Source organism: Nipponia nippon, unplaced genomic scaffold (assembly GCF_047370975.1).
Source record: "Nipponia nippon isolate SJK-2023a ecotype South Korea unplaced genomic scaffold, ASM4737097v1 scaffold_4, whole genome shotgun sequence".
Classification (NCBI taxonomy): domain Eukaryota; kingdom Metazoa; phylum Chordata; class Aves; order Pelecaniformes; family Threskiornithidae; genus Nipponia; species Nipponia nippon.
Window position 1 is genome coordinate 25,189,843 of NW_028262358.1, and position 25,579 is coordinate 25,215,421.

Here is a 25,579-nt window from a genome sequence, read left to right on the forward strand (position 1 = left end):
TTTTAAATGTTTCTTCACAAAATCAGCACACGTAGGGCAGGCTTCGTCTTTATGACTTCAAAACAAAATAATAAACCGACATTTTTAGCCTAAGGAAGGAGAGAATAAATAGGAAGTTTTCGAATGACGTGATTTCCCTGTGCTATGAATATAGCACAGGCAAACATTCCGGGCTGGCAGAAGAATAAGCAGTCTGGTGCTTGTAATTCTATACAGAATTAAGAAAACTAGAAACTTTTTACAGTTTAGATACATACATCACATCCCTCGCTGTAGTGCTGGCAAGTGAGGACTTGACGGATTTAAAGCCTGGATGTTTGACACCGCAGCACCCAGTCTTCCGTGCTGTAAGTCAAATCCCTGTTTGCTGTCTCTGCTCCTTGTACAGCGCGCTGTGAGAGCTGAACAGTTCGGAGAAGGATCTGGATGGTAAATAGAGATAGAAATGGGTTTGATTGTTGTTTTATGGATTGTTTATAAACTCTTCTTGTATAAAATCCATACATCCACCTCGGAGGACACCTGTTCCCTGTTGCCTGAGGTAACACCCTTTTCCACAGGCTGCCCAAAGCCGCTTCTGTACGTTGGTGTGAGCGGAGCTGAAGTAGCTCGTCCAAAGCAACAGCTCCGTAGTTCTCTTCTGGCTGACAACAGCGGCACAAGATGAGAAGCACAGGGGCGCGAGGGCGTGTCACCACAGTACGGGGGTGACGTCCCCGTGTGAGGAGCCGGGCCGAGCCTGCAGGGCCGGGGCACGGGGAAGGTGAGTTGCTGTGGCCATCTGGGAGCTGGCGGCTTGCTGCAGGCTGCTATCCGGGGTGGCGAGCTGAGTACTGGTCCTGCCAGGGTGAAGGTTTACGAGGTTGTTACAGGGATTCTCCTGAAGCAGTGAAGTTTGCCTACGCTGCCTGAACAACAGCTGGGCTTCAGAACAGGCTTCCCACCCTGGCTGCCCGTCACGTCCATTTGCTGACTCCACACGTCACAAGACAGGTATGAAATGTCGAGCAGAAAAGAGACCTTTAGTCTTTGGACAAAACAGCTCCTGAACGCTCCCGTTATGCACGAGAGCGAGCTCTGGCATTTGCCTGGTTACTCTGCCTGCAAATACCTGCATGGCTTGCCGCAGAGATCCATGCTGCTGGGAAATACGCAAAAGTCTAATTTGTCGGTTTGGTTCAAGTCACGTTATAGATTTACCTTTTATTCTGCAATAATTATTTATTAGTGTCTCCCCAGGGGAGGGCTGCAAGTGCTGAATACTAGCCAACATCTGTCTGAAGGGTTATTGATTTGGGGGTGAGTTAGAGCCTGCCTTTGAACCACAGACATCTGACAAATGAATAACAAGAACTAAAATATTTTCTTTCTGAAAGGATAAGCTGTATATTAGGATCGTTGTTGTCAAAGGCCTTCAAACCTTGGTTATTAACTTACTAGGTGTGGGTCTTAGGCATAGGGAAATGATCTACTGAGCAGCGACTCCACTACAGCGTTGCGTCTCCATGCAAGAAATGTTGTGCGTGCTTTTTCTTGATGATGAAACATTAACAATTACTTCCGTGCCGGGGAAGAAAAATAGCTGTGTGGGTATTTGTGGACGGATGGCTCATGAGTCAGCTCTTGGGTGGTTTTGGCTTTTATCTTCCCGGAGCACCCCATTGCTGCCGCTCCTCTGCCAGCGCAGCGCGGGCAGGCCTTCGTGGGAGCCCTGTGGCAGTTTTGCCTGGTTACCAAGTGGGTCTGTTGTTTTGGTGTGCTGCTAGCAGCCTTGAGCGGCAAAAAATAAAAATAATAATAATAATAAAAAAGTAATACAGCGTGCATCTTGGGGAGAGCTGGCAAAATTGTTTTAAATTGTTTTTTCCAATTTAGTTCATTCTTGCATAGGAGAGTTTGTGTTGTGACACGTGTGGTGTAGAAAAGACTCTCATTTCCCTGTCACTACACAGCACGCTTCTGTGTTTTGAGTAGAGTGAAACGTTCCTATAAACCTTATAAGAAACCCGCTTATGCGTGGGACGACCAACCGCGCTGCGTTTGACGGCTCCGTGCTGCCTAGAGGAAGGGAGCTCGCAGAAATTGCTAAGCGAGCTCTGGAAGCTGGAACGAGACCCGACTCCGCGATGGCCTTGCAAGCCTCGTAGCATCTGGTGCGTTGTAAAGCTCCGTCCCCTACCGCCTGGACGGGGAAAAGGAGGGCGGTTATCGCCGGGGCGGCTGCGGCGAGCTCCGGGCAGCCCGGCACCAACGGTCGCCCGGCGGCCGTTACGGCGGCTCGCGCCGGACTACGCCTCCCAGCAGCCCCCGCGCCGCTGCGGCGAGGCCGGGGCGGGAAGCAGCCGGCCGGCGGGCGGGTGGGGGGTCCCGGCGCCTGCGTGGCCCTGCCCGGGCAGGGCGGCTGGGCTCGGCCGCCGTGTCGCCGTGCGGTGCGGTGCGGTGCGGTGCGGTGCGGTGCGGTGCGGCTGGGCTGCCTCCCGGCCCCCGCGGCGGCCGCTCCCCGCCGATGCCATGCTAAGAGCAGAGGTCTCCGCATCCTACCAGGAGGTACGGGACGGGGGGGCGGGGCGGGGCTAGTGGGCGGCGGGCCCCACCTCAGTTCTGCTCCGGTCTCTGCGGCTCGGCGGGGCTGCCCGCATCGCTGCCGGGGGCGGAGAGCCCCGGCGAAGGGGGTCGGCTGCCGCACGGAGCCCTCCGCAGCGTAACGCGCCCCTTCTGGCCCCTCAGGGGCGGCCGAGCCTCGCCGTGAGGCTGCGTGCCCTCGGCTGCCGGGTGCTGCCCCTCGCCTCGGCGTGCCGCCGGGTAAGCGGGGTGTCCGGCTGCGTCTGCACTCGCCAGAAAGAAACGGGCGCTTCGGGTGTGCTGTTTCGTGTTTTACCTTTAAAAGTGGTTAAAATAATGGGCAGCAGTACTTTTCGTTGTGTGAGCTAGGTACAGCTGGCCGGTGAGCTCTGTGGCCGGGGCTTTCCTGACAAGGAGGCGGTCTGTCGGGCGTGAGAAGCGACTTTGGTACCGGAGCTGTCACGGCCGAAACCGAAGGCCGCATTATCGCCCTGCCGGGAGCCCGAGGCAGCGCCTCGTTTGCATATCAACGCACGGGCTCCAGCGGCCGGAATTCCTTGCTCGCTCCTATCTCTCCTGCTAGAGATACAAGCTGCTTGTGCCAAGCTCGGCAGCGGTGGAGGCTTGCAGCAGGTCACTTTTGTTTGCATCTTGCAGGCGAAAGGACTGCAGGTGTTTGCCTTCCTCTGCATGTGGTGGGTAGTTCGGGGCTCTGTTTTAATACGTTCTAATGTAGGTTAGTACTGCCTGTTTCATCTCGGCTTCTGTGTTTCGTGCTAGAAGGTGTTGGAAGGTGATGAATCAGTGGACCAGCAAAAGGCCTGCATGGACAAGTTCTCCTTTTATTTAAGAGAGTTTTATCCAGTAGGAAGGTTTTATCCCGTGATTATCAGGATGAAATTAACTCGTGTAAGAGCTTGTATTTAGGGGAGGTACTTGAGAGAGTTAATGAAGTCGCATTGATGCCTGAAGTATGGACTGGACTACGCACGTTACATTTCTGCCTCATGTGTCAGCCACCTCTGATGCTGCTCCGTATGTTTGGGATTGTCCCAAACTCTGTGGCACAAGTCTAGATGGTGTGTAAGTGCAGCGGCCGTGTTTCCGTCCCTTCTCCAGCACCTGGGGCAGTCAGTGATGCTCCTGCCCCTATCAGGGATGCTGAAATGTCTGGAATTGCCTTTTCTGAGCTTCTGTTTGTCCGGTGCCTTTCTGTGTGCAGGACTGAAAAGGAACTGCCAGGTCACGACCAGGCTCCTGCAGTTGTTTCTGACTCAGCTGCACACGCAGAGCCCGGAGGAATGCTGACCAAAGGTCTGTTTCGTGCCCTTCCTGCTCGCTCTTGACATCCTATCCTATCTCTGCATCCTATTGCAAGCTTAACTGCTCTGCATGTTTATGTTCCTTCTGTATTAGCACCATGCTTTACCTCTTTATCAAAAATAAGATGTAGGAAGAGCTGGCCTGTGAGGGTGAACACCGTTGCTGTATGCCAGGTTCACTGTTGCCAGGTTGCCTTGATTTGGGGATTCTGTCAAGTGTGGAGAAACTAGAATCAGCTGTCATGCAGTAATGCTGTGCTGGCTTCCCAGTTGTTAGAAGACTGTCGCTTAATCCGTCTGTGAGTTGTTGGGTTTGTAGGGCTGTGCTGTTGTGCTTTGTAGAGACACTGTGCTGTGTGCTGTACGCTTGGAACACGGTGGCTGAGCCATGAACAGTGCTAGGCTCTTGGTGGCCTCAGAGGGTTTATGCAACTTCATCTCTTGTCAAGTCAGGTGTTCAGGATTTGCAGTGAAATTAGTTGGTTTTAGGGGGTCTTACACATCAGCTCAACTTACTCACTGCACCTGAGGCAATGTTAGCACTCCTGCTTTTGATTAGCTGTCCTTCACCGGTTTTATGTGTGAAAGCTTATGAAACTATGTCTGTCTTCTGAGCAGAGATAAGAAAACAGTTGCATATTGTTTGGTTTTTGGTTTTGTTCTAAGGAATGCTGAAAGGTTACATCTTCTGAGTTTTTCTTCTCTTCTCCTACATGTTGAAGAGTCACTGTAGGTCCTCTTGAGAAGATAAGAAATGTTGCATATTGTGTTCTCGTTTAAACCTGTGTTGGGGTAATCTTGCTATCAGGAATAGAATTCACTTACGCTTTACGTAAGCTCAGTCGATGAGGTGTCTGTACCTGGGGAACTTTGGCTGAACCAGAGAGGTGTGGGAGCCAGCTGAGAAACTGCAGTGACTTTGTAACTTACGTTAAACTTTTTGGATCAGCTCTGGTATAAGGAATACGCATGAGAATAATTTGAACTGGCTTTTTAGCTGATTTAGCTTAACCAGTCCAAAAGGTTCAGGGAATACTCTTCCTGTGCCAGAGTAGGTTATTTTGGGTCAGGTAAACACATAGAACTGGTGTGGTTCTACAAAAAGGAGCAGAATCTTAATTTTCCCTTATTTTACGAAGATAATTGAAAAAAGTATCTTCGTTTGGACCTTGGTAAGTCTCCTGCAAATGAGCTGAGTTTAGCCTTTTACCTACCTGTTCACCCCGTGCCTCACACCATGGGAAATTATGCTTTATTTATTTGCAAAGCATGTAAAAACAACTGGGTAACTGCTTTCAACTTGCTTTGCATGGTGGAAATGAATACAGAAATACGTCAGGAGCTGATGGAGACTTTACGTCAGACTTTGAAGATGTAAAATGAGTGGACTCTTTCTTAATAAGTGCAAATGATGATCTGTTAATGGTATAATGATGATCATTTCAATACTGAATTAAAGTTGGGTGAAAGAAAAGCACTTCCTTATGGATATATGCGTGTTACTGTTGAGTAAGTTGATGGTGTAAGGTTTAATAGCATTCAGTATGGCTGCTGCGTTAACAGTGCACCCATTTTCCTTGAAATAAGAACAACACTAATCTGCCTTCCCTAGTTAGGTAGGTGATGCTGAGTGTTTAGCTTGGACAGTTACTGTGCAACACATGATACGCTGTAAGCTTATGCCTTCGTTTGCCTTACTGTAATGTTGTTCCCGGCCATGAAGAAATTGGGAAAACATACAGGAGGCACTTTTTATATATAAAGCCTAATGCTTCATGATCTCTTGTGCTGCCTATCTGATGTGACAATCTGCCGACTTTGACAGAAGTGTCTTGGCAGTTTGGGCCCAGAGCTCTGAATAGCAAAACAAGAAAACATCTGGTCTCTGTTGCTGTTTTAGAAACACTAGAAGACTAATTAGTTGCATAACCACTAATATATAATAATATGTACAGTGAGCTCAAATAAGTACCAGAAACATAGGGACTGTTGTCTTGTAATGACCCACCTGCCTATGTCGCTGAGACTACATTTGAGGTACTTACCCTAATAACTGTCAAAATGCAACTCGTTCTTTATGCACCTCTTTATTAAGAAGTGCTAATGCTCTGTTTGCAGGTGTGTGCTGTTGTTTGTTTATGCCTAAAAGATACATTCTTGAGTGACAGATTGAAGTTCCTGCTTATTTCAGAGGGCATTGCCCTAATTGGGGGTTTAAAGTGAGCTGAAGCTGCCAGGGAAACAATTGCTTTGATCTTGAAAGAAAAGGTGATGTTATTGTTGAAGCAGCAGGGTAGAAGTAGGTTAAATTTAATGTGCCGTCTTTCTCTTTTTGCAGCATGCAAGTCACTTAATCTTTAGCTGTAGGTCTACATAAATGTGGCCCTTGTCTTGTGAACAAGTGGAACAGATGCTGGGTGCTCGTGGACTGAGGGCATGTTTTTGTGTGTTCAGTTAGTTGGAGCTTCTTTTATTTGTACCATAGAAATTCCAGCAATTGCAAGTTGAGAGCATGTTTGGAAATTGAACCACTGTTTTAACCACACAGCTGAGTGAAGATGTGGAGCGAGTATCTGAAAACCCAACAGATGAGACAGAAGGAGAGATGGAAGTTCATGAAGATGCCAGCTCTGTTATTTTACCAGGTGAGAACTATTGACCCAGAAATTACCAATTTTAAGCACCTGATGAGCTGCTTCTGTGTGGGGGTTTGGTTGTGTTGTTTTTTTTTTTTTTATTGCATTTTGGAAAGCAAACAAAACATTAAATTACTTATTTTGGGGAATAAGTGCTGATGGAAAGCCAAGGAGTTTTTCCAAGGATCGAGATGAGACCATTTCTTTCTCGTGAACTGTGCTCAATCAAAGAAGATTCAGCACATCTGGTACCTTAGTATGTCATCTTCCTTTAAGTTGTATCTTACCTGAGTTGCAGTGTCTGAGACGGCAGTGGATTGCAAGCAAAAGTCTGTGCCAGATTTACGTGAGCAAGGTGCAATACTGAACAGATGTGCTTTTAAACAGATTTTAGTTAGACTGTTTGGACCTGCTTTTGGAGGGTGCGGGGCAGTGTTAAATGGGCTTATTGCAGCTCAGATGTAGGCATTAATGTAAGCCAACCTAAATGCTTTGCAGCTGTTCAAGACGTACTTGTTTCAATAGTGCAATTTTATGCATATTAATGTCCTAATTTCCTTGGCTGCCATCTCCTGGCAATGAACTTGGAAACATGTGTGTGACCATGGACTTTTGTAAGAGGCTATGTGTTCAATAGGATTTACTAAAAGACTAGTGTTTGCTGTGGTAAGGACCAAACACCGAACCATGCTATTATAGTTGAAGGGCAGAGTGTGGCATGGCCTGAGAGGGCCTGACTCATTAGATTACACCACACAGAAAAGTCAGCGTAAAATAATGCTGACTTATCTCCTTCTATATGTTGGGTTTTAATGCTCCTTTTGTGTGTTCAGCTATATATTGCTCACGATCAAAACATGACATGTAACTCAAGAGTATGTGAACTTTTCCCTTACAAGTATTGGCAAAAGAAATGGTGAATGCAAGGAGGATAGGAAAGGCAGTGTCTGTGTACAAGTGAGGCAAGTGTGCAGATCTTCAGAGAATAAGCTTTGAAGGCTGTGAGATAATTGGATCGGTCTTTTTCTAGCTGTAATTGGAAGAATCTTTTTTGTGAAACTTTATGTAGCATGCACAAGGAGTTACAAACTAGAGTCCAAAAACGAGAGGGCAACAAATATCTATTGACTTCTACCATGCTGAAGATGCAATGCAGGTAGCTGTGTAAGAGCATTAGAATATTAAATCTCTCTGCTGATGCATATGCTGAGTGTATAAGAATCATTTCAGACTGGGAAGGGGGAGAGGAGTTGTTTTTTCCAGGAGGAAAGATTGACCATCAACAGACTTTTTTTCCTATGAACTTTGAGCTTTGTTTCTGAGTTGTCCTTCTTGAAAATAAACCTTGTTTCCTGCCTGCCATGTCCTTAAGCAGAGTTCCAAATTCAGCATGTGAAAAAGAGGCACAATCTTTGGATGATTATGCCTCATGCTTGAGAAGGAAGTATCTGTCTGACTGGTCATCAAAACCAGCAATAGTTGTGTTTTTTTTAAATCAAACTGAGTTTGAGGCTTACTTTCCTCTCAAGTGATTGATCTTTGAATGAACACTACATAAATTCAGCCTACATATCTGTGTTTTAAAGTCCTAATCCATATTCTGTTTGGTTCCAGATAGTGAACTGGGTACCACTGCCCCTTCTTTGCGTTTCAGCAAGACCTGCCTAAAGAATGTTTTTTCAGTAATTCTCCTGTTTATTTATCTGCTGCTCATGGCTGTAGCTGTGTTCCTTGTCTACCAAACCATCAGTGACTTCAGGGAGAAGCTCAAGCACCCAGTGATGTCTGTCTCTTACAAGGAAGTGTCCTTGTACGATGCACCTGGTAAGACTGGTAACAAACAAAATGGGTTAAGTTGTTGTTCACATTTATCTTGGATTGTTTTACATTTTTGGCATTGATTCTCCAGGGCCCAGAGTGCATACGATGCTTTGACCAAGGTCTTTCACTTCCTCTTTTCTCATCTATGTTGTGTTAACTTTGCATGGAAATGTTAATGTTGTAGGACAAATTTTGGGGGTTTTCATGCCAATAACATGAATGGCAGTAGCTGCGGAGCATCACGTAACATTTGGTAGTTAAGAAGTGTCTGCAGACTCTAGTACGAGCCCTCTTATAGGGAAAGAAGATAATTCCTTATGGGAATATTCCCAAAACTGTATCATTCAAACAGGGTAGCACATAGGATGTGTATCAGGACCTCAGTGGTGCACTAGACAGTGAGATGCTGTTGACAGTAAAGGAGGTGAATTTCTCAAACTGACCACAAAATAACCACAATGCCACTTTCTGCTTCTGTTTTGCATTGTTTACAACTTGGTGTTACATCAGTAGGCAATGAAAATGTGATGTGACCGCGGGGAACAATGTTGGCATAAAAATGCAGTGTGGCATCAGAAAACTGTGTTGCAGTTTGCAGGAGAGATTATGCCACAGAAGCATTTTTGAATAGTGAGTTATATTGTTGTTGTTTTTTTAAATTATCCAGTAACCATTCATAAATAGAGCTGCGGTAGCAAATGCAACTCAAACAGTCATAGGCCAGTTTCCAATTTAAAAATTACACTTTTGTTTGAAGTGTTACCACATTTTACAAATAGCCACTCCAGTAATTGTGGCTGAAAGGCGAGTGTTTCAGGATGTTGCCATATTCCTGTAGTTGTTTTTCTCTATGGTCAGTTAGGCTCAGCTCTGTAAGTAGGTCTTTGCATTTGGACCATATGGATCTGACTGTAAGAGCAGACTTTCTCTCCCCCCCCCCCCCCCCCTTTTTTTTTTTTTTTCATGTGAGCTTTTCATACAGCAACAGGAAGAAAATGTCATTTAAAGAAGCAGAGCAATATACATATAAATCCCAAAGTATTGGCAGGGATCCCTGCCAGATCAGAGAACCTAAATTAATGTAGCCCTTTGCTTCATTGCTCTATTAAAGTGATGAGATGGCAAGTTGCAAGCATGGAGCACTGAAGAAAGGGATAAACCATTTTTAGACTGATATGCTGACTGCTTTGACGTCTTGCATTTTGGTGGACAGGTCATCTCAGTTGTGTGAGTTAATCATATCTAATAGCTCAAATCATACTTTTTTTGGTAGTTGGTCTAGATTATCTTCACGCAAGCTTCTTTCCAATACTAAATGTGGCATTACAGGATTTCAAGTTTTGGTCCTTTTATTTTGCTAGCCTTCTACAGCTGAGATGATTGAGGTTTTTTTTTTTTTTTTTATGCATGCTATTGGTCTGCAATCATAGATTTACAGTATATATGAATTTCCATACAGGTGAAGTACCTGCCTACCTAGTGATGTAAGTAAGTAATAAGGGATGGTTAACACTTCTTGTTTGATGGCTTTGATTTTTATCATGACATTGTATTCAGTGAACAGAAGATGCTAGATGTTCTGAAGAGCATCTTTTCACTTTTATTAGATCAGCCAGTGATCTTTGATCTGTCATGTATAGCACATATATTATTTCCAATTGAAATTTCCCATGTTAAATGATAATATCTGGAAACATGTACATGCAGAAGTGCTACATGTCCTATTTGACTTCAGTAGTCTCCTAATTTACTTTACACATTCATTTCATTTGGGGCCAAGAGGGACTGATGTATTAGGTGCTGGCTTGTGGGAAGACTAGGGAAACTTATTAGCTTCTGTGAACCTTGAATCGTCGTAACAGAACATGAACCCTGATTTTTTTTCAACGCATTGTAGGGGTTCTGTCCTGATGCAGCTGGCAGTGTTGTCCTGCTCCAGAAAAATGCTGAAGCACGTGGTTTAATTTGATTGTTTTGGTGAATGTTGAGGATAGCTTGGTATCCTGTGGGATTAAATCCCAGAATGAAAATCTGTGTACTTGGGAAAGAAATCGGCTCTCTTGAATGTTTTTTCTCCCAAAACAGGTATTGCCTTTTACCCAGGCAAGGCTCGGCTGCTTAGCTGCAAGCATCATTACTATGATCACATTCCACCTCTGATAAATCCAGGTCAGCCAGGAGACATTGAATGCACCACTCAGAGAATCAACTACACAGATCCTTTTACTAATCAAACTATGGTAATAATAATATAATAGAACAAAGCTTACTCAGTGGGGGTTTTCTGCTCATAATGGTATTTGAAAGTAAAAATATTTACTTAGTGCTGCAAAAAATCCTTGCTTCTCGTTTTTTTCAAGCCATCTGTCCTTTTGTTTTCAGAAATGTAAAAGACCCCTTTCAGTGTGTATGTGTGTTATGGATGATCAGCTGTCGTGTGGGTATGTGCAGCATGAAAACTTGAATGGGACAAAAATAAGTAATTTTTCACAATGAAACTCTCGCTTCATTCCTCTCCTAAATGGACTGGCAAGCATACTCCTTGATACATAGTAAATCTAGCTTTGATTGAAAGCAGTAGCAGTTATTCCCTTAAAGCAGGAGAGCTTATCTCTTTTTGTATGTTTGCTGGAAATTACATACTATTTTTGTCACACCTGGAAAAATCTTAACTGGGCACCAAGCATTTCATTACACTGAAATGCTGTGAGCCAATAAGATGGGTACATTGAGTGATAGTCTGTCTTAAATTTCCCTTAAAAATTCAGGGAATCTAGCTTCTGTATAAATAAATGTTCAAAAAATAAAGTATTAAATATGGTCATTTGTATCCAAAGTGATTGCTGAGATCGTTTTTAAGGAAACTAAATGTGAACAGCCAAACAGTCTAGGTACTTGTTTGGTCAACTGTTTTCTTCTTCATGTTTTGCCTTTTGTCTGGTCACCATTTCTTTCTGGGAAGCAGGTTCTTAGTATATTTGAAAGAAATATTCTAGGTGCAAGTCTAATTTAATTTCTGCCACTAATTTGCTCTTTCTGCATGTTTTAACAAACGAAGAACCTGCATTCTGTGCTGCGTGGTAGATTCATTTAGAAGCTTGCTGATCCAGTAGGCTCTAGTCCTGCAGTGGAATGGAGAGGCACTGAGGCGGAGATCTCTGAACCATGTAGCCCCGTTCAAATTGACGGAGTACTTTTGCAAGCAGCAGCAGCTTGCTGTTTGATATAATGCCTGCACTACTTTAAGTTGTATTCTGCCTGCCAGCATTTTTTGTTGTGTTTTGTTTGGGTTTTTTTGTTGTGTTTTTTTTTTTTTCTTTTTAGCAGCTTACTTGAGGTGCTGGGGGCTCTGAAACTGTTCCTCTTTCTCAAGGAGAAGCCTGATGTTCTCCACATCAGACTCCGCATTAACTTGTTTGATGTCAAGAGCTGAAAGTTCCTAGGCTTTAATGCTCGAAACAGTTTTGATTGTCCCTCTGCAGAGTGCAGGTTGCAGGGCCTTGACTGGTAATTCCACATGAACCCAAAGGACTATGATAGAACTAAAGCAGATTTCTTAGAAAAACACTAAATCTTGATGTAAAGACTTCATTTTTAAACTAAAATGAGGGATTCAATTGGCATTCTTGTTAGATATTTTAATAGACGTATACTTAGTAGCGGCCAAGAAAATCTCAGTGCGATTTAGATTTCTATAGAGTATTAGTGACAGATGGCGAACTCCTCAACAGGAAATGAGGATTCCTTTGCTACTCTCACCATCTCTCTGTTTGCTTACAGAAGTATGCTTTGGTTGTTCAAGGCCCTCGTGATGTGAAGAAAAAGGAACTGGTGTTTTTGCAGTTTCATTTAAATGGAACAGACCAAGATTTTAGTGCCATTGACTACCTTCTGTTTTCTTCTTTCCAAGAGTTCATCAACAGGTATGTAAAGGGATGAGCCCATAACTGCATTGAACTTGCTACAACAATACTAGTGAAAGCAGGGCTTTTTTAGTGAAAATTAGACAGGCTTTTATATTCTCATTATTTTTATTTATTTTTTTTAATGCTGGGGTTACGTTGATGCTCTTTCATGTCTTAGGTTACTAGTCTTGCTTTTTAGAAAATGAATTGGGGACTTTTTCAGTGACAAAAACTGCCCTTCAGCTATGTTTCAGCTATTTTGTTGCTGTGCTTTCTAAAAGTTTGAAGTTTGTGCTGGCTTACCGCTGTCTGCTGCTGTGGGTGATCAGGAAGTGTGCTGTCCTGGGCAGTGGGCTCGGGAAGTGCATTGAGAACACTAATATTTCTGTACCTTTTTTTTTTTTTTTTTTAAACCAATTACTGTAAAGATCAGATCCCTAGATTGATTTGTTGTGATTTCATTGAAAGATTAACTATATTTGTTTGTATTACAAGCTTTATGCAAGATTCTACAGAATGATGTAATTTCATAGGTGGTGGCTTCAAAATTGCTTCATATTGGGTTGACATTGGTGCCATTGGAGTGACTGATCAACCTTCTAATTTTAACAGGAGTGGAATTAATCCTGTCTTGAACTTTCTTGAAAGCCCCACTTTGCGAGAATAAATTCTATCCTTAACTGTTAATTTTTTCTTTAATTTAAATTCAAGTTCTGTTCTTTCTGTGATCCAGATTAAAAGCTAGACAAGAGAGATTAGTCGCAATGAGACCTAATAGCCTTAATTTGGTAATAGTCAGATGCTCGGTGAAAAAGGGACAGGGGATAAGGGCCATATGCAGAACAAAATTAGGGGAGGGAGGGGAAGAGAAATAACAGATTTTATCATAACAAAGCATTCTTGGAGGCGTGGACATGATCATACTGGTGCTTTTCAGATGCAGCAAAGACTGGAAGTGTTCAGTCACAGTATCTCTGGGTGGCAAAGACCAATTATCTGAATTTGCTTTTTACAAAGCATTTCTACTTCAGTGAGAGAGAGCTCTTAAGTCATTAAGTACTTTCTGTAACTTTAGTAAAACACCTCATAAAATGCTAATATTCTGGGTATTTTAGACATTGATATTTTAGGGTGAGAAAATACCAGTTAAGAGTAGTGATGTAGAAGGTGCTACTTGTTCCTTCTGTGTTGTTTTTTTCTCAGTTTTTGTGGCTTGTGGCGCAGTTAGCGGTACGTACAGTGGGACCGATTCCAACAAGGTGCACAGCTGTTTCTGTACTGCAAGACAGAAGCACTGTCTGAGACCATGCCTTGTGAAACATGGAGCAGAAGGCACAGTTGTGTTGCATCTGGTTCCTGGCTCTTTGCAGAATGAGCCAACTTACCAAGACAGAACTTGGTCTATGCATACTCAAGTCTTGGAAGACACGTTTCTGTGCTCATTGTATCAATTTGCAGATAAGCCGTTTTAAAGAGCTCTTTCTTCCCAAGTTAAAACACGTACGCCCTACTGAAGTTGGCAGCATTTCTGCAAGCAAGCTGCAAGTCTGCCTGCTGCTGCCCAAATGCTTGTGCCACATGGTGTGCAAAGGCAGGTTAGATGTGCAAAACGGCAATAAGCAGTATTGCAAAGGTCCTAGCTTCAAGGCTGTGTTTGTGCCAGTGTAGATGAATCAGTAAGAATCATCTGAAGGCTGCCTGGGAGAAACCTGGATCACAATCTCCTGCCTTCGGGTTTGCCAGGTCAAACCGGTTAGATGGCAGAATCGATCCCTGATGAGATGGGGAAGTGTCGCTTTGTTCCTAGAGAAGCTGCCTTGTCTCGGTGTTGGAAGGCACCAGAACTGAAGCTGGGAGAGTGAAGGCTGAGCCTGGCTTATGTTTGGAGCAAAGTGAAAAGGTGGGAAATGGTGGTGTCTGTTTGGGGATGCATTCTTTGTGCCTGTTTGCAGCAGGTAGTAGGAATGAGAGTTAAAACTGGTTTTGAACTAACCCAGATAACGGTAAAATTGGCAAAGGTATGTAGGCCTTTAAACTTAGTAGTAAATGATCTGCATGTCTAGGTGAAATACAGTAAGAGAACCAGTTGTGCGCAAGAGGCCAGTAGTGTCTCTCTTATAGCATCCTCCAAAGCTAGGTACAAATTGTATGGCTCGTCTTGCTCGGTGGTGTGTATCGCTGTCCTGGCGTCCGGGGCATGAACTAGACAGGCTCAGAGCAGGTGAAAGTTTTTTGTTTTTTTTTTTTCTCCTGATTATGAAGTGCATGTGAAACCGCATGCACATGTGGAATGTAGTTGTTCTGTCCAACTTCCAGCAGAAGAGAAAATAGAAATTATTTCTGGTTCATCAACAAATGCTAAATTTAGTTGATGGAAAGAAAGTCTGGGCTAAGGTATCTGTAGAAACTGTTGTGTGTCCTTCCATACGGCCTCTAAAAACTTCAATTACTGGCCGCTCTTAACTACTTTTCCTGACAAAGTGTCTCACTGGTTATGTGAGCATATTATTAGCACTGTGTCCAGCAATTCATGTAAAGTGTTATCAAAGATGCTGAGATATATGCTAAAACTCATGAGATATCATATTACCTTTACAGTTTTTTTGCCATGGCTGCAGACAGCTTAGGTTGGGCTGGGCAGGCAGACTGCTGTAAAATACATGTGTAGGGTATTCCATCATCTTAAATCACAATCTAGAACCCCTTGATATTGGTGAGAAGAGTCCTGCTGTATCTACACCATGGTTTCTGTGTAGACAGTATTATGCGCAGCTCACTTTTGCTTTCAACGGCAATAATTGTATCAGTGAAGGCTGCTGCAAGCATCAGCCATAAGCAATAATAAAAATGGCATCTAGAGACTTGTGTCTTTAAGGATTTTTTGAGGCATAGCAAGTGGTGAGGACTCAAATAAGGTCCAGTTGTTTCTGTCAAGGGTTTTATTCTCTGCAGCTCTTCTGTTAAAATTGGATCGACAGACTGCATGGAACTGGCACTGCTTGCTAGTTTTGTTCTGGCCTTCACAGAACACTGCTCAACTGTGTGCTGTTGTTGGCCTGTGAGTTGGAGGGATACTGCCACTGCCTTTTTTTCTTCTTCTTTCTTTTTTTTTTTTTAAGACAGTGGCAGCTGCTGTCTGTACCATATTAATTGGAGGGAAGGAAATAATGAAACCCTTGCAAATTACCAAAAAAGTATAGCTAAAAATACAAGTTCCTTTCCTGAGCTGTCATTAGTATAATACATGGGTTTAAGAAGAAAATCCTCTGGACATATTACTGACAAACTATTGTTAGCATAGCATGTAAAATAACTTATGGTCATGTGAGATGATGAATACCAGTCTGAACTGGTCAGAGATTATTTAAGGGTCTAAACAGAGCTCCATGTTCATGTCTCTGATCTGGATTGCTGCGTGCAGAGAAATAAATTACAACGTAGAAGGGTCGAGACTTTTGGTACCACACCATCTGACCCTTTATTAGATCGTGTGGCTGTCTGAGAGTTTCCCAGTCTAGGGGAAAGCAAAAGCAATAAACACAAATTGGGTTTGACCCATCTGTGGTTTTGGCTCTTGCTGTTGCATTGGAATCTGCTGGTGGGACATCCTAAGCTGTCTCTGGCTCTTGTGGGTTGGTCCATTGCAATCGATGTTAGAAGGATCCACTGCAGAGCTAGAGCCCAGTCCAGAATTAGGGTAGCAACTCCCACAGCTGGGACAAACAGAGTCTCTCGTGGTCTGTGCTAGGGCAATGGGCTCCCTGTTAGTCCTTTGAACTGTCAGTGGTTACCAGGGAGCACTGGCGGTGGGGAGGCCAGGGCTTTGTAGTTCACCCGAGTGAAACAGTGGCCTCTTGCACTTCTCTTTCTCTGCTGTGATGTAGGAATTTTTGCATGGTCTTGAGGTATCATTACTATCTGGGGAGAGCTTGGCGCAGAGTATTCCAGGAATCTTACCATACGTCTAACGGACAGTGTAATAGGTAGAAGAACTTACTGAACAGAAAAAAAAAAAAAATGTGCAGCCTTTGCAGGTTGTCTGTCTTTGGGGTGATGATGGAATTAAAAGAAAGTGTCTGCCTGGAGAATTGGTCTTCAGATTAAAATTCCTTGCCTGTCTTGCGTTCACTTAGTTGTGTGTGGTTTTTAAGCTGCGTTATTTGCCCTCTGCTATCATTTCTGCAAAGCCTGTGCCTCTCTGCTCTGCTCCCCACCCCCACCCCCCTTTTTTTCCCCTGACTCTGTGACAGTGGTCTGGATTATGGGCACATGCAGGGAGATGCCTTCTCAGATCACTTCTGCAAAGCTTCTCCTAAGATATTATTAATCTTTCTTTTTCAAGCCTACAATTACTGTCGAAGGCAAAGTATACTACTGCTGCCTGCTTACCATGTAAGTTGTGGCTGTAACGTTCAGCTTTGTGTCATAACTTCCTGCCTCAATTTTCCATGTTGGTTTGGAAAGCTTTTCTAGGATGCTGTATTTAGTCATGCATTAGGCGTATGACTGGCTGGCAAAGTGCTAATTATGTATGTTCCCCTGAGTGGCAAAGCACCGTGCTCTCCTGTACCATCCTATCAGCTGCTGCTGTACCCGCTTACCGAAGGGGGAAGAAATCGTTGTCGGATTAGGTCCCCCTATGTCATCGATTTGTATGGTGAGGAGCAGTCAGGCAGTGGGCTTTGTTCTGATGCTTTGCTCGTGTCTTCCTTGTGAGGGTTAGAGAGGGGCAGTGCCATCCTGTTGGGATCCCTAAACAAGCAGCTAATGTCACAAACCATAAAGATATTCCTAACCTGCTAAAACACTCTTGGAATATCATCTGTCTTGATGGGTAGCAAAGTATATTAGTTTTTCTTTCCAGAAACGCTTCTCCTTTCTGTTTGTATGCACAACGGAGTTCTGTGTTTGAGCCCATCACCTGAAGCTCTGACTTGAGAGCAACGGCTTCGTTAGGTTTTGCCTTCCTACGAATGTGTGCATATTCATCTGTTAAGCCTGAGCAGGCAGTGTAGTACAGAGTAGCCATCAGTGTGATATTCGTTTTATCAGTCTATGCTCTTGCTGCCTTGTAGACACGACATCTTGGTTTGCAGGAAGGAGCCCCAGTTCTGAAAACTAAGGAAAAAGAGAGGAAAAGTGCCAATCCACCCAGTGCTGGTACAGGAGAAATCTTCCTGATTGGTCTGTGCTTTGGGACAAGAGCTTGCTTCTTCAGCTCTGCTTTGCTTCCCTGCTTCTTTGCATCTTTCTTTGAAAGACCAAAATACCTTACTCTCCCAGTAGACCTAGCCATGCACACCCTCCGCCGTATGAGCAAAGTATATTATTTCCCTTCATCTAGGAAGATGGATTTAATCTAAGTCAAAACCCTTTCCCTTGTCTCAAGGACCAGCATACCCTGACATATCTCTGCAACCTGAAATCCATCTTTAGTAAAAATCAGTAGTCTGTGCTTTATTGATTCATGCCTCATCACAGTGGTTTACCCCTTCATCTCAAATAAAATGTTGTTGAAAAAGCAGCTGCAGGGCCAGGCTTCTTTCATAGAGATGACATGAAAGTGGCTAAAATCACAGTACTGAGGAGCTCCAAGTAAATAGCGTGGTTAATACACTGTGTCCTGTGCAGTTGGTAGAGACAGGATGGAGACCAGATACGCCTTAGAGCTGCCTCTTTACCACTTGCAGCATGAGGGGTATTGGAAGCCTTAAAATGGCTTACAGTCACAGTATTAAAAAAGACAGACACAAAAGCAGCCCTGCTGTTCTGGGGCTACAAATATCTGTGATTGCATATTGGGAAAACAAACCTGTTATTGCAGATGGGAGCCTTACACCAAAGGTGCGGTGTTCCCAAAATAACAGGAATACATGAAATGTAAAGTTCAAAGCATTTTAAGTATGTCTGCATTGTAACCAATTATTTGCATCCTAGAAATGGGGTGAAGCAGCCTGCCCTGCCTCTAGGCTGTTCCTTCCGTCTCTTGCTTCCTGGCATTGCGGCGAGTTGTTCCCTGGGGTCCTGGCTCTGCTCCTTTCTGTCCCAGAGACGACGAGCAGAACGGAGCTCCCCTGTAAGGCAGAATAATCCCTAGGGGCAGGCAGAACTCTAGGGTGGTGGGGCACCGGGTAAGTCAGTCTTCTGCGGTTAAGAACACATGAGTGCAAGTGCTACCATTAATGAAAACATCACTACTCACAATGTTTTAGGTATGCTGAATTTTAACAGTTGAAACATAAAAGGAATTGTGAACATGTTTTTGAAGGGCCTGCAGGTCTGACATTCTCCTGCCTACAGTGCTCGGATACTGCTCTGAGTCTGGTCAGTAAAGTAACGGTCTGTTTCCTTTAGTCCAGAAAAAGCAGAATTCATGAAGGACTGTGAAAGTTCATACTCCAGCTGGAAGTTTTCCGGAGGCTTTCGAACTTGGGTCAAGATGTCCTTGGTGAAAACAAAAGAAGAAGATGGGAGTGAGACTGTTGAATTCAAACAAGAGGTAAAAAAAACCCAACCAACCAACCAACCAAACAAAATACCTCAGGAAGGGTTTTTTGGGATCTCTTAGTTTATGAAGAACTAGTTACTGCCATGGTTTTAATAATAACTGGCCAACAGAACCAGTTCTTGGGGAAAATAGCAATATGAGTTGGAAGAAGGGTGGGTGGGTGGGTTGGTTGGTTAAGAAAGTGAAGCGTCAGGAACTTGTTTTTTGTTTCAGTGCGTCCGTTACGTCACTTGCCACTGAGCAGTTTTGGCTGTACGGTTACGTGGATTCTTTCTTCACATGGAGAGGTTCTGTAAAAGCGTAAATGTCTTGATGTGTGCAGCTGTTGGTATGGTCTAGTGACACATCTCGGGAAAACATCTCCTGATGGGGACGCCAGAAGATCCAGGCCTTGAATGTGTTAGAAGTGACAGCTGTAGGCTGAGTTAAGGTTCTGAAGAGGCTGATGTAGAAATATTAACACAGCTACCTTTAGTTCAAGGTGGGGAACAATTGCCAGAGGAATTGTCTAAGTAATAGCTAGTATTGGAAAGAGGTATTGTTTATGTTACCACAAGGGCTGATGTTAGGATGAAGAGGTAAACATAAGGCTTGTATCCTTTGTAGCTTTATCATGTCTGCTTTTTGTTTGGGTTTGGGATTTTTATCTGTTGAGTATCCTTAGAAACAGGGAATAACTTAACTTCTTGCATCATTTAAAACTAGAAAACATTCAGGTGGAAGATGCAAACTTAGCTAGAGGTGAAATGAGTTGGACTTTCATTCCTGTTCTGTTTCATAGTAATGGACAGGAGACTAGTTGTGTTTTGAGTTTGTTATCTTGCTCCCAGTGTTGGTTGGGGAGAAAGAGCCTCGTTGGTGATGAGAAATGAGAATTTTAAGAGCAGTCCTTTTCAGAGAATATGTGTTTCGGAGACAGCACTGTCTCTTAGTCTGTGGTACACTTGGAAAGAGTACTTTGTGGAGATTATAATGAAGCAGAATCTTCAGTTCTCCTGTCTTTTAAGGCCCACAGTGAGGGCCTTATGTGGCACAGCCTTAAGGGAAGAGCAGAGCTGTGACTGAGGGGGTACCCTCCTGCTCCACTGGAGGAGGACAGGAGGCAAAGCCCAAAGTCATGCAAGTCCCAAACTAACACTTTAGGTTGGAGGAGAGAAAAGGATGCATCAGGCAGCTGCTGCCATGTGAGTGCTAACAGCAGTTGTCTGTCTGTCTGTCCTTCAACACCTACAGCTCTCTATCACTTGCCATTTGGTACTTACCTAGCGTAGGATTTTTGAAAGTCCTTCTTTGTGTGCCCAAATCTCATGTGTCGCAAAGTGAAAATAAAAGGCTGACTCAAACTCAGAAAAAGCTGAGCTTTTTGTGACCATAAGCATCCATTTCGTTCAGCAATTGTGGACTCTGATCATCTGGGTAGGTGAACGCTGTGTTGGGTTGTTTTGGTTTTGTGGGGTGTATAGAAATTGGTACAAATGTGAATTTTGGGTTTCAGATCCCTATTAATAATACAGCAGAAGTTGAAATGACTCAGTCGTAAGTTGCACTTGCTTGCTTTGACAGTACAACGCCTGCCCAAATTGCATAAGGAATTCAAATCTAAAACGGGGAGACAGCATACCAGAAGGATGGACACAAATATTAGGCAAATAGCACAGTCAGTCAGTCTGCTAACTAGCCCAGTAGTCATTATTTTGTCGTTCCTTCCTTTCCCATTGCCTTCGTTTAGCTTTGTATGCTGTTTGTTTCCTGGTGTGCGGTTTTCTTGAATGAGTGTAGCTGGGGTGATGACAGGCTGCAATAACTAAATGAGCTGTAGAAGTATAGGGTAGGGCTGCAGCAAAGGTGTTTGACCACAAAACAGGAGGTGGTGAAGCTCCCATATGCTCTGAATAGACACATACAGTGTTCTAGCTCCAGCTGCTACGTGTTCACAGCCTAAAATCTGGTCAGGGCAGGGTGTGTGAAGACTGATAGAAATCTTGAAGTATTTGTAAAGAAACTGAGCCATGGTAGAGGGGAGGTTTCTGTAGTTGGTCATCCCTCGTGCAGTGTCTGCTGAATCACTGCTTTCATAGCTGTAGTTCCTGCCACAATCCTGTAATGAAGTTACAGTACTGCTGGATTCATTACTTCCAGTACAGTATTCAACTCGTGTAGGAAGAGCAGCACTACTCCCTCGTGCACACACCCGGATGTAAACACCCCTTTGAGGGCTGGAGAAGGGAGAAGTCCTTCCATCGCTTGTTCAGCTGTAACTCCCGTGTGCTGGCCTGTTGGTAACTGCCTGGCTCTCGAGCCGTTTATCCTGTCTCCTAGCGGCGGGGGGGTTGGTGCAACCTGTGGTGTTACTGCCTCTGTACAAACCCCGTGTCGTTCCCCGCTGGGCTGGGGGTGTGTTACAAGGCAAGATAAATGTTTTTTTTCTGAGGCCCGAGGTCTTAATTGTGGTTCTATAGACTATGGTTTCACGTGGCTGTAACACCGATCTGGTATCCTAAGCTGTACCCTGGTGGAATTGTGCTAAAGCTCTCTGCCGGTCAGTGCTAGTTGCAAATGGTAGCCTAGTTAATGGGCAGTACTGGGAAGTATGGTTTTAATTGTTAACATCTAGGCTTTTTTCCTTTTCATTTTCATTCTGCGCTTGCTGGCACCTTCTAGTTTATTCTACAACTGATTTTTCAAAAAAAAAAAAAGTCTTCCTGCCACCACGGTGTAGTTCTCTGGTAAATAAAAGTAATTTAGTATTCATCCATGAGAACTTTCCAAATGCTGTATTAATCCAAGTAAATGAATTTTGTAAATGAAATTTCTCCCCTTGAAAGGGAAGAGCTATGTAATAAAATAAAGGCCCTGGCTACCAGTGTAAAAATGGTATTGCAGTGTTTTACTGAGTGAGAAATAGGAAAATACGAACGTGAGACAGATGGAGAAAACTGCCCTTTCCATATTTTGGGAGCCTATTGTTCCAGGGAGAGGAAGGCTGAATTGGAAGTCCCTGAACAGTCTGCTGTTTTCACCTTCTTACAAGTCTTTTCTGTTGCACAGAAGACTCATTACTGAACAAAGTAACCTGCACGTTGTGGTTTGTGTTTGTTTTGGTTTTTTTTTTCCCCCTTTTCTCCAGACTAGTGTGGTGAACTATATTGACCAGAGAACTAAACCAAGAAGTGACCAGCTGTTTTTTGTGGTATTCGAATGGAAAGATCCTTTCATACAGACCGTTCAAGATGTGAGTAACGCTAGTCCCTTTTTGAATCGTTGCCTGACCCTACGTGCCCATGGTTTGCGTGCGTGTGCATGCCTCTGCTACCTCACTCCAAGCAGGAATTCAGAGGAAGAGTGAGGTTACTTCTGAAATTGCAGTCTAGGCTCTTCCTTATATCCAGTAGTGCACGTTCTGCGGGGGGCAGGACCATCTGATGCCTTTCCCTTGGCTTGGTGACACTCAGCATTCTGTTTGCAGCTAGAGGTACGTGTAGCTAAGAAGAAGCATGTGTCCCCTGTGCTCTAGCAAAGTGTAGCTTCAGGTCAAGCCTGAACTTTTTGCTTAAATAAGTGTGCTTGGATAAACCCATTTAATTACTTTTTTAATTAATCGACAAGCGAGAAACCTCAGCTTAAATCAGAGTAATAAAAATAGCCAAGTATATTTTTTATCCGTTACTAGAATAGAATTTGGTACTGCGTTCAAGTGCACAAAAAGCCCTTTAAAATTTGGCTCAGTACGCTGCAGCCGGAGGCATATGAGGTGCCAGACAAGACCACTCTCAGTCACTGGAGTGCTTAAAAGGTGTGCAGGTGTGCGCTGTCGGTACGTGCGCTTTATGCGTGGGAGCTAGATCTTGTTTTCCTAGTGTTCTAGGGGGGAAGGCCAGATACGTTTGCCCTCCCCAGAAAAATGCAGAATGGCAGAGTGTGCAAAGACAATCTGTTTAAAATTTTGCATTTAAAGTGGCCCTACCTGGCAACCAAAGTCCATCACCAGCCAAAGCCGCAGAGCTGTTGTTTTCTTCCCCAAAACCAGAGTGTGAACGCAGACCGTGCGGGGTGGGATCGGGCAGCTGGTCCTTTGCGCTCCGGCTGTCGTGTCTGTGCTGGGGCTGGGCACCCCCTCAGCCTCGAGAGCCCAGCCCTGGTCCCGGCACCGCTCGCTCCTCTCTGCCAGGTGGGGTTCACGCCCCTGCCGGCTTCGAGCCGAAAGCTGCCCTTGATCCAGTGGAGTGGGGGTGCTCGTTTCCTCTTGCTGAAGAGGCCATAGTTCACAAGCGCTGGCAGCCAGCGCTGCTGCTTTTAGGAGGATTAACAAGTCCGGTTTAAGACCTTCTGGCTCTGGTGGTGACCTAGTGATGCTGCGCTCACGCTGACCGTCAGAGTTGCGTCCGTCCCATAGCTGCGTGCTACTTTATCGCTGCCTAAGCCTAGCTCTGCTCGCTTCGTCTGATCCTAGAAGTCATCCTTGTGCCTAGAGGTGCGAGGAAAATTGCAAACTATAAATAAACTTAACTACTCTTGAACCAAACGTAGTTAAAAAAGAAGTATGAAGTACTTGCTGGAGGTCTGCAGAAACAGAAAGCTGGTTTAGCATGACAGTGCTGTCTTGTCAAAGCTTTCCAGTAGTTGCTTCTTTTAGCTTTGTCTTCTGGAAGATCTTCTTTAATGCGACAGCTTATTTTGGTAAATCTTTAAATAATGTAGTAAATTTAATCTGTGATCTTAAAATTAGCAACTTAACTGCATCTCTAAAGTTTTAAACAATTCAGTATCCTGAACTAATCTAAAAGGAGTTTAGCAGCTAGTACAGTATGTTCGCTTCCTGATGGAAGGCATTGGAAAACCGTGGTGTGAGGCAGATGCGTGGAGAAGGCACCACAGGCCACCTTTGCAGCGCAAAGGAACGCGCTGCAAAACAGTTGGAAAAAATGGAATTGTTTGTTAGTGACTAGGTATAATATCTGCTGAGTCAGATGAGGGGAGTAATATTTTTAATCTCTTGCAGATTATCACAGCAAATCCCTGGAACATGATTGCGCTGCTTTGTGGTATCTTTTTGGCTCTGTTTAAGGCAGCAGACTTTGCCAAGCTAAGTGTTAAGTGGATGATCAAAATCCGAAAGAGGCATCTGAAGAGGAGTCGTCAAGTAATGAACCACATAAACTGAGACTCGGGCTGCCTTTTAACTGTTCATAGCAGAAGGGATAGAAAATAACTGGAATAAACTTCCATCAGCAATACAGCAATTAAAGATGCAAAACAGGTATGTTTTCTTCCAGAAAAACGATGGCTGGAGGAACAGCCCAGTGAACTGGCCTTTGAACTTCAGAAAGGAGCTAACAAACAACTCTAGGACAGGTCTAACAAACTCATGCTTTTCTCTTCTGAATTTAACAAGCTTACCTCATGGGGGGGGACCAGGGAGAAACGAGGGAATTCACCAACGTTCAGAAAGTCACCACCGTAGCGGTTAAGTTCTAAAAAAAATGGGCAGTGTCTGAATGTTTCTCAGAACAGGAGAGCACTTAACTTCTGCATGAGCCACGGCCTGCATCTGCTACCCTAACGCAGCTCTGTCCTTGGCTGCCTGTAGTGGGAGGTGAAGTACTCCACAAAACAGTCTGGCTTCCCCTCTCCAAAGTATGCGTTAAAAAATACACTGGAATTCTATTATGTGTCATTTTTTCATTTAAAGTATAGTGACTTTAATATTAAAAAAATACTTCAAATAAGGTATTGTGTACATTCTTTGAAATTGAGGGCCTGTTCTACGGGTAAGAGACAACTGAGCTTTCTTATCTCCTTGCTGTCAAAGAAACACCCAAGTGTTCCTTTACCAAATGATACTACGGCAGCTCTTTAGTGGCTTTTACAGAAATATTTAGAAACAACAATTTGAGCAGGTACTGATGCGTCCTCCTCTGTGTTTTTTTGTTCTTTCTTTGCTAATGAGGTCAGAGAAGGTAAGCCCCAGCTCTGGGCTAAGTAGGAGGTGTGGTTAAATAAAGGATGCGCTCCTTTCTGCAGTATTTAATGTACTTTTTTTTGACTTCAGTCATGCCATCTCAGCTATCAAGATTTGTTGTTTTATAAGGAAATGTTGTTACTAGAGCAGGCCAGCTGATTCTGGCCAAGAAACCTTTCTTTTATATACCTATTTATAGGAGCGATTCTCATAGCAAGTGTTGCGCAATGTTTGAAACAGCCTCTTATAGCTCCAGTGTTGGGTTTTGTTACTCACTCTTGATGCCCATATTTGTCAATTTTTGAACAACTCCTAACAGCTACAACTGCCAGTAATTTGTTCTTTGTACCGCTGCAAGGTAAGCGTTAGATTCCCCAAGGTCTGTGTAATCTATTTCCTTCAGGCTGTAGGACAGAAGATATTTTCAGCTATCACAAATTGGGGGGTTTATTCCTCTATGGAAAAGGCGAACTGTGTCTGCGTGACAGTCATCTCCCTCCCGAGCTGGCAAAGCGCAACCCTTGCAGGCCCCCCAGTGTTTAACATCTGGTTTTGGGACTTTAAGCACCACCACGAAAAACAAAGGATTCCCCCCTCCCCACCCCCCAAATTTTGGGCAGCCACTTACCATGGCAGAGTCTACTTTGGTCAGCTGATTATGTAGTCTTTTTATATAAAAACTGACGTGTAGAGAGTAGCAACTAATTGGTTTTGATCAGACAGAGCTCTTGGGAGCCTAGCCACTTCAGGCAGTGTTACTCCCATTTCCTCTGTGAAACGCAACTACTTAGAGACAAATAACAACAAAAGCCTAATAAACTCAACTCAAAGAGTGTAGTAGAGACTTCCCCCCCCCCAGAAACTGC

General features: G+C 44.0%; 1 protein-coding gene across 16 annotated transcripts; it reads left to right on the forward strand.

Annotated features, from left to right (window-relative positions):
* The first annotated feature begins 224 nt into the window (after positions 1 to 224).
* PACC1 (proton activated chloride channel 1) lies at positions 225 to 24,481 on the forward strand. Of its 16 annotated transcripts, none has more exons than XM_087776007.1 (9): positions 225 to 347; positions 561 to 993; positions 6,370 to 6,529; positions 8,135 to 8,344; positions 10,427 to 10,581; positions 12,122 to 12,264; positions 18,601 to 18,745; positions 21,882 to 21,986; positions 23,754 to 24,481. In XM_087776007.1, the coding sequence occupies exons 3-9, from the start codon at positions 6,490 to 6,492 to the stop codon at positions 23,913 to 23,915; spliced, it is 960 nt and encodes a 319-aa protein (XP_087632133.1). In that variant the 5' UTR covers positions 225 to 347; positions 561 to 993; positions 6,370 to 6,489; the 3' UTR covers positions 23,916 to 24,481. The 16 variants fall into 16 exon arrangements, with proteins under 16 accessions (XP_087632133.1, XP_087632139.1, XP_087632146.1 ...); XM_087776012.1 differs by lacking the exons at positions 225 to 347; positions 561 to 993 and adding exons at positions 2,345 to 2,547; positions 3,785 to 3,876; XM_087776016.1 differs by lacking the exons at positions 225 to 347; positions 561 to 993 and adding exons at positions 2,345 to 2,547; positions 3,785 to 3,876 and having other exon boundaries at positions 6,433 to 6,529.
* Positions 24,482 to 25,579: the final 1,098 nt, after the last annotated feature.